Below are 9,433 nucleotides of genomic sequence, written 5' to 3'. Positions count from 1 at the left end.
TTGGAGTGGCAGAGCCACTTGGTACAGTATGTACCGAGCTGTATCTTTCCCACAAGTTTTTTAATTGTTTTACTTGTTGGACATAGGGTATGTACCATTTGTCAAAAAGGAGGGATATAGTTAGAGAATTAAGTAAACATATTGATTGTGCTTAGAACAATGCAGGAACCTCATGATGGACTTATCAAACTGATGCTTTGTCATGATTAAAATATTGTTTGGTGATAATTGACATGTTTTTCAGAATGGAATCCCAGTAAAGGTAAGCTCTACTGAGTTTTCATTCCTGTCATTAGTGATGCTAGGACGATCACATGGTGCGACAGGACTGCCCAGCATGAATTGCTGACCAGGAGACCAATGCGGTTAGGTCTGTCTTCTGTTGACAAAAGCCACACATGAATTACATCACGTAGACCAGTAGTGATCAGATTGACCAGTTTACTATTTATCATTGTTAGATTTACTTTATTAATGGATTGTGTCAATGGGATTATGTTCAGGCAACATTCGAGAAATGCGTTCTAGGAAAATTTGAAAAGCGTTGCATAATTTACACAGTCGGTTGTTTTGTAGCCTAATCGATATTCTATGGACATTGTCTCCTACATATTAGACATTGTGATAATATTATTGTTGTTACACTAGGGTGCATACATACATTTTTGTGCTGAGTCTGTAGTCGGTTATTCAACAAAACTGCTGGGAAATTACAGAATTATTCCACGTACCCTATTTTACATTCATGGACCTAGACCAAACAATGTTGTCAAAATGTGTGTCTCTCACCCTAGTGTTTAAGTCTATGTGCCCAGGTCAAAGCAGCCCTACCCATCCCATTCGAAGGACCACTACACCACCTCCGACCAGGTATCTGGGTAGCGACTTCCGGAGGAAAAGTTGGAACTCCGCCAGATTCCTGGGACCGTTCCAGATGCTCCTCACCACCGCAGTGGCAGTTAAGATGGCAGAATGACCAACGTGGGTACACGCATCCCATTGCAAGAAAGTCTGCAACCTTCCAGAGGACCAGATAAAGGACAACAACGGAGAATCATTGGACGTGAACTGAGATCACGATCCTTGCGGGATATGTGCTAGTAACCTCGGTCCCGCGAAGAGGATATGCCACTACAGTATTTTTACTTGAAAAGGATGACGCCCCATCAACAGGAAAAGATTGGAAAAATCCTGTGTGATCATCTTTCTCATTATGATTCCCATCGTCCTGTTAATCATCCAACCCTGGAACGCAGTTCCGCAGCGAGACTCACATCAAATCCAGAAGAAGAGCCCCAAGTGAGAGATTAGCGTTCTGTCACTAACACAGTCCAACCATGGTTAAATGTTGACTCCACTGGACATTAATTTCAACAAGATATGTGGTGGAGATTTTTTAATCATTCAGTTAAAGAAGAGTATGGTGCGGATCATTCCTGTTATGTATGTAGTAAAATGCCTCACTCAGGGCAAGCACCATTCATCCTCTCACCTATATCAACGTCATGGCAAGAATCTAGATGTTTAGCAAGTGCTAAAGTGCTAAAATTTTTCCAACTTATATTAATAGGACTGAACTAATATATAATCATATTGATGGAGGTACGACACATTCTGTTGAGATGAAGCAAAACAGTGTACTGATAAAGGTATTCCACTATAATCTTTCTGTAGGACAATTGAATTGCACTAATGTATGGAGAAGATTGGTTACTACTGTAACTGTTGCTCTATCCTCCTAAACTATAGTCCATTCACCTGCTTATTTTTTCAATCCATTTGTTAACTGCTACCCTGGAATTCCAGTGGGGATAACAACTGCATGTAAACAAACTCAAATAGTTTATAGAATGGGATAAGCAACAATTCCTGATATCTATTGGTTATGTGGACACATGGCGTATGCAATCTGCCCAAGAATTGGACTGGCATTTGCACACCAATTTTGTTAGATTTGCCAATTTACATGTATAATCTGACCAAGACCCATCAAGATGTGCGTGTAAGACGATCAGGAACATATATGTCTGTGACATCGGTTCCAGCTGAGTATAGGATTGTAGGAGGAGCAGAACATTTGTTTACGTCTATATTAGCGCCTGTAGGTACATCTACAGCTTTTAAGTGGCTAAATATCATACATTATAAGTTGTTTCTGTTCATTAATACAACTATCCTAGCAGAAGAAGCTGTTAAAGAAGAATCGTATGGTACTAGACATAATGAGTGCGGCTCAAGAAGGTATATGTGCTATGATAGGTGAGTCGTGCTGTACCTTCTCCCGCAAGGTTGGTAAGCTGGTAAGTCAAGCTAACCTTGGTAAGTGATGTCGCCTGTTTGCTGTCCATTCCTGCCAATGATGAAGAATTTAGAAATTTGTTTATAGCCATACAAGCGATGAAAGAGTTACGTGATGATTTAATGACAGATCAAGCTAACACTTAGGACCCCTTTGCTTGGCTAAGAAATGCACTGTGGCCATGGATTTCTACGTTCATAAAGATATTGATACCTGTAGTGATAATGTGTTTAATGTGTGTTGCTGTCTAGGGTGTATAGTACCTATCTTTCGTGAGATGATTACTAATATGGCGACGGGACAGCTTGTTTCCATACCACTAGATCATTGGAAACCACCTTATGATGATGAAGGAGGTGTTGAGACACGGAGATGCTAATATATGGAGATGTTCGTCTAATTATGGTTATCCTTAATTATAGGATGTGTTAGTCATTACGTGCACAATGCATTTTGCTGTTGTCATTATTAAGTGATAACCATTGATTAATCTGCATAGCATTATGTAATAGTGAAATCTCTATGTTTATTTTGTTTATTTCATTATGTGATTCATGATTTTTTTGTGTGTGTGTTTTCTTAGAATTGTAAGATGGCCTCACAGGATTTTTCCTCTGTATGACCAGGGGTTTTTGTCCTGTGCGTTGTCATAGTATAGTAGATAACCCTTACTGGTCTTTTCTCCAGCCAAATGTGAGAAGAGAGGTTTGGCCAATTTGAGGTGGAGATATCCTTGAATTATATCTGGAATTTGGTTATGAGTTCATATAGTTACATTTAGTATTAGATGTGGATTTTTCCACAATACGCTTTACCAACTTGTGTGTTTTGACACAAACATATACATAAATGATTATGACTGCTTTAACCCTATATTTCACGAATGTCCCAGATGAATTTGAGCGGAAGGTCTTTCATCCTCTCTTCGTAGACTCTGTCGAAGCGCTCATTCTGTGCCACTGTCAACTCATTCTTCCAGTCACCGATGGTACCTGAGGAGGAAGAGGAGAGTAGGGCGTGGCAAGAAGGTGGAGTAAGGTGAAACTAGGGCGTGTCCAATATGACAATCTTAGATCTAAAAGGATAAGAACTTGTCCACTATATGTCTTTCCAGGGAAGACTGAAGTATCCTGCTGGAGGCCAACCTCAAATCACATTCTGTTTTATTAGCTCATCCTGCCCCATTGCTAACAAAGACATATCTTTAACCCAGTGTTCCCAACCTTTTTGCTGCCACAGAACACTTTTTACAATGAAACAATCCCATTGGCACACCACTATCCTGTTAATCAATAAAACAAACTGACCATTATTATTACATTAACATTATTAATATTATTATCATGGCTTTTGGCATAATTCATATTAAATGTGACTGATTTACACTTTGAAATCCACAAAAAAAAGGTTTTGACAGAATTAAATTATTCATGGCAAAATTCCATTCACAACTCAGAGCCAAACTGACTCTTCTGTCTCTCAAAATCCGACAGTACAGAAGCATAGTCATTTGCACAGATAAAGTTCATACTGTGCATCAGAGAGATTTCAGAGGGCTACATAAATTATTTGATCCCTGTTATGAGACACCCAGTTGTATATGTTCTCAAGAGTTTAACAGTAATAAATGATGAAAACCAACATGAGGCCTGGGTTGAAAAATAGCCAACCTATCCTTTGACAGATGGTACAGCGGACAGCAAATATAGCGCTAAAATAAATTTCACTGTTGTTACCGTTATTTGCTGGCCACTACAAATATTGACTCTACCAGGAGTTGAAATGCTGTTGTTACTGGTTCTGCCGCTCACCTTTCCTCAGGAACTTGCCCTTGTCTTTATCCTTGACGTCATCAGGCAGGAACTCATAGTTGGCCTTGTTATCCTGTCTCATGTTTTCAAAGGTCACCCTCTCCACAATGCTGGCAATGGCTGTATCCGATAGATTCTTTCCAACAAACTCACACAGACGCACCACCACTGATCTCAAATCCTGAAAAAGAGGGAAAGCAATCTACTTTCACCAACTTTCACTTTAGAAATGACAAAGATTTATTGAATTCTCACAGGCTAATGCCTGGTTCAGGTGTCATTACCTCTGCTTGGGGCATCTGCCTGACTCTTAACTCACTGATCTCCTTCGAGAATCGGTTTTGGTGTCATAGTCTCTGCTTGCTGGATATCCGTGACTCACAACTCGGGGATCTGAGATCTCATGAGACTCATGACTCATTTAAAACATTTGTTCGTTACGCAGAAATTGTTCGCGAGTCTTGCATCACCAGTGTGTGTATCACTAGCGACTACCTTAATCATCTCCTCGTAGTGTATAAAGAGGATGTTATATTTGTCCTGATTGGCATGCCATCCTCTGACATGGTCAAACCAGCAGCCTCCAATCACTAGAAAAGGACAAGGAGAGATAGCGAGGGAGATAATAAGAAAGACAAGGTCTTTAAGAGAGTGCAAGTAGACAACCTTTATGCTTTTATAAAAAAATCTTGAAATATCTCTTCCTCTCTTTTACCATCATCAGAGCAGCTTTACTCCAACTTCACTTTCTCATTACTCTGATGAATGTCTCTGGACTGAAATGTTATCAGCAATACATTCAGGAGACAGTTTTTCAGAGTCTAAGACTATTTTATTTTTTAATTTCTCTCATCAGGCTTTGTATATAAGAAGATTGTTCATTCCAGGTTACGAAAGAAAAGAAATTGCCATAATTTTACACCAGCCACTGGATTTTTCTTATTTGATCGCTCTCTGGCTTATCTTTGTAAAATCCAGACAGTCGACTCAAAATACTGGGACGTTCACTTTCTGAACCTGGAAGGCTACTTTTAGTTGTAAATTATTGCAACATGTACAAACAATATTGTCTATGATTTCAATTTTAAAATATGTTTGTGAGGGTGGCTGGATATTATGAAAATAACATTGTAAATTTCTATCCTAAATTACGATTACTATCCTCCAATTTTGTGGAGTTGTCATGGTAAACAAAACCTGATCCTGTACATTTAACAGTTTATTAGCTAGCATCTCTCTTACTCCATCCACTGAAGAACTTGTCAAGCATCTCATCGTAGTGCTCCGGTTTCTCCAGCTTCTTCATGAACTTTGTGAAGTAGAAGTAGGACACCATTGCATCTTTAGGGTTCCTGCTAACATAGATGACCTGAGAAGCGATTATACCATGTTATCTCCCCATTTTGCCTGTATCTACCTGGGGTTGCTGCCTGCCTGAATGGTAACTGACTTTGGCTTTCTTCTTGTGCAGGTCCCTGGGTATGAGGTGTTCCTGGAGGTGGGAGCAGAAGAGACGTGGCGAGGGGCGGGACTGGTAACTGTTCCATCCTTTCATGAAGTACTCGAGCCAGGGCATCTTGTGAAAGATGCTGGTTTCCTTCAATTCTGGGAAGTCCTGTTCAAAAATTAGGGTGATGATCTTCTGGGTCCACACCGTACCTATAAGGGTTTTTAGATCAGTCAGCTTAAATGACATCTCAGGGATTTTTAGATTCTATCTTCTATTTAAACACGATATCATACTTAAAGGCCACCTCCAGCCAATTTTCACTTCCTACATTCCTTTTCAGTTTTTCTTCAAATGGAAAATAGTGATTTTGGTTATTAATTTAACATAATGCTTTAGCGACACTATGGTAACCAATGATGAATGAAGCCCCACAACGAGATTACTAGCTAGCATCAATAATGGAGTGAAAGTGAATATAGGTGCAGGATTTTTTCTATATTGACAGCCGAATAAATCAACAATGTCACCTTTCCTGTATTACTTGATCAGCAGCATTGACAAAGATTAACAACATTGACTAGATTTACGAAGTTTGACCTTTATTCTATTGTTGGAATGCAGTTTGTGAACACTCGGACTCAGCACTCAAATCACCTTATTGCCTATATGTAAAGACACACAGACAATGTGCAAACACTGCAAAGAAACAGACTAAACAATAGACAATACCAGTGCAAACAACAATGTTATTATTAAAGGGTTGAAATATTGAACAATTGTTTCAAACAGTGAACAACCACAGTGTGCATGACCACAACATTCAGCGTATTCCAACATTTAGGACTATGGTATTTAGAGAGGATACAAAATTATCACTGTTAGGGAAATAATGCCATAAATTGATTTAAAATTCAAGAGGTTTATTCATCACATATACAGTATATACATACTTCCATACAAATATGCAATGAAATGTCAATGCAACGCACCCGGTGATTATGCACAATATGTTATAGACTGAACACAATAGCTATCTAATTTCTACTTAGCTAACTGATTCCAAAAATGTAATGCGGTAAGTAAATCGAATAATACAGAATAAAATAAAATATAATTACTCAAAGATAATGCAGAGTGGGGGTACAAAATAGAAAAAAAAGGGAATAGACTTATGTATATGGGATAGGCTATTATGTATATACAGAAATGTGCATTAAAGTAGCATGTGAATAAAGTGAGGTAGTGTGTGTGGAGATATACAGTACGGTAAACAACAGTATGGCACAGCAATACAGTACCACCAAACAGAACAGCAATTCAGCACAGTATGCAGTAACCCAGAACAGTGATACAGTATACAGTATGCATACTGTATCACTACATATTGTACTGTATGTATGCTACAGTACAGTAAGGCAATGGGGCCTATGTGAGTGTCTCAGTGAGGACCCCTGGTGAGGTCAGCATTTACAGTTCTTATGGCTTGCAGGAGGAACTCTGTCTCAGTCTCTCTGTTCTCGCTGTGTGACTGCGGAGGCGCATCCCTGACCGCAGCAGATGGAACAGTCCGTTGTTGGGGTGGTGAGGATCCTTCATGATCCTATGGGCGCTGCTACTACACCTCCTGGTGTTTAAATCCTGCAGGGAGGGAGGGTAGTTCCACTGGTACATTCAACTGAACGCACAACCATCTGCAGGGCCCGCCTGAACAGTACAGTTCCCAAACCAGGCAGTGATGTTGCCTGTCAGGATGCCCTCCACTGCTCCGGAGTAGAAGGACTTGATGATCCTCACGAGACCTGGAATTTCTTCAGCTGCCTGGGGTGGTAAAGACGCTGCCTCGCCTTTCTCACCAAAGTGTCTGCATGTAAAGTCCATGTTAAATCCTCTGTGATGTGGACTCCCAGGTACTTGAAGCTGCTCACCCTGTTGACAGAAGTCCCATTTACCACCAATGGCATATGCGTCCTCGGTTGTAATCCTAAAGTCCACAATCAGCTCCACAGTTTTGCTGAAGTTCAGGAGGAGGTTGTTGTCCTGGCACCAGAGGGACAGGTGTATAGGCAAAATCCTATTTTCCCCTCGTTTACAATAACATGTAATTCGAACACTATCTTCACAGCACACATTCCAAGCGGGTACTCCCCATTCCCTGTTGTCATAAACAACGGGACACCTGTGACCCACTTTTGTGGACATACAGAGACCCACAGTCTAAAGTGATGACCTCGAAGCCCGGAAGGGCATAAGCAGTTCGTCACTTGGACGGGGCAGTATATCAGACAGATAGGGCGAGCACGTCGTAAAGATACGCTCCAGACTTAGTGTCTTCAGTGTTACATGTCACACCACATATATACGCCTGCTCTTCCTTCCATCCAGCAGGTCACGGTGAGCTCGACCACAGGCTGCGTCCTGCCATTCGCTCTCTCCCTCTCCTCTCTTTGCAAAGACTGAAACTCTGTTTCTCTAAAATAAATATACACGACAAACAAATTTGTTCACGATCCTTTATTACAGATTTTGCCACGACACAGGTCAATCACCTCCTTGCAATAGGCCTTCTCGTCGCCGTCATGGATCAGGCCCACCACAACGGCCTCGTCAGCAAACATAATGATGGTGTTGGAGCTAGACCTGGCCACACAGTCATGTGTGTAGTGAGTGAGTACAGTAGGGGGCTGAGGACGCAGCCCTGGGGGGATCCTGTATTCAGAGTGAGTGTTCAGTCCGAGCTCCTGCAGCTTGACAGCCCATCTGGTGGGGACTATGGTATTGAAAGCTGAACTATTATCGATGAACAGCAATCTCACATAGGCCCACTTCTGGCCATCCAGGTGTGCGAGCGTGGTGTGCAGTACCTGAGAGACTGCGCCATTCGTGGATCTGTTCTGCCGGTACACGAACTGCAGCGGATCCCAGGTGCGGGGGAGGGAGGCGCAGATGTAATTCTTAATCAGCCTCTCGAAACAGTTCATGACCACCAAGCTGTGGGCCACCAGATGGTAGTCATTCAGGCAGGCAGGAGAGGCGATCTTCTGGAAAGGAACAACGGTGGACCTCTCGAAGCAGGACGGGACCACTGATTCAGCCAGGGAGGCGTTGAATATCGTGGTCAGCACCAGGGCTAGCTTTCCTGGTGCACATCAGAGCACTCCTGATGTCATGCTCAGACACTGAGAGTGCATCCCCAGCAGTGTAACTCCAATTAGCTGGCGAGCTAGCATAATGTTGCAAGACATTTCCGCACATAAAAGGAGTTCAATTCGTGGGGTAGGGAGCCGTCCATACTCGGTGCTGGGGAGGGGCTGCTCTTGCAGTTAGTTATAGTCTGCAGCACCTGCCACAAGCGTCTGGTGTCCCGTTGCTCCATCTGTAGCTCCACTGTGTCGCCGTATGTCCATTTCGCATTCCTTCACCGCCCTCCGCAGATTGTAATTGTCCATTTTTCCGGATATAAGACCTTCGTTGTAAGTGGCCGTGGGAGCATTCAGAGCACCAAGATGGACTTATCAACCCATGGTTTCTGGTTAGGAAATATCCAAACTTTCGCCGTGGGAACCATGCTGTCCGCTAACGTAGCTATGAAGCTCACAACTTCTTCCATAAACTCACTGAAGTTATTGGAACTTGATTGGAACACGCCCCAGTCTACGTCAGTAAGAGCATCCTGAAGCACGGCCTCTGATTGGTCGGACCACCGCTTTACATCCCATCGTCACCACCGCTTCACACGCAATGCACGGCTTGTAAACGGGAACCAGCGACACCATGGTGTGATCAGGTTTTCCGAAAGCAGGGAGCGAGACGGTCTTGTATCCGGTGTGTAACAGTGGTCCAAAGTTCTATCTCCCCTGGTGGCACACGTGATGT

At 42.2% G+C, this 9,433-nt stretch overlaps 1 protein-coding gene across 1 annotated transcript in view; it reads right to left on the bottom strand.

Moving 5' to 3' along the window:
- Nucleotides 1-3,169: 3,169 nt before the first annotated feature.
- LOC307238933 (amine sulfotransferase-like) overlaps nt 3,170-9,433 on the bottom strand; it is a gene marked incomplete at both ends in the record, with an annotated part of 7,519 nt that continues 1,255 nt past the window's right edge. Inside the window, 5 exons of the mRNA XM_080012087.1 lie at nt 3,170-3,291; nt 4,111-4,291; nt 4,606-4,700; nt 5,353-5,479; nt 5,561-5,769. Of these exons, the coding sequence (XP_079868213.1) occupies nt 3,170-3,291; nt 4,111-4,291; nt 4,606-4,700; nt 5,353-5,479; nt 5,561-5,769 (734 nt within the window). The remainder of the gene's footprint in view (nt 3,292-4,110; nt 4,292-4,605; nt 4,701-5,352; nt 5,480-5,560; nt 5,770-9,433) is intronic.

Source organism: Zeus faber (genome assembly GCF_960531495.2).
Source record: "Zeus faber genome assembly, chromosome: 13".
Classification (NCBI taxonomy): Eukaryota; Metazoa; Chordata; class Actinopteri; order Zeiformes; family Zeidae; genus Zeus; species Zeus faber.
This window is presented reverse-complemented; position numbering and strand designations above follow the sequence as displayed.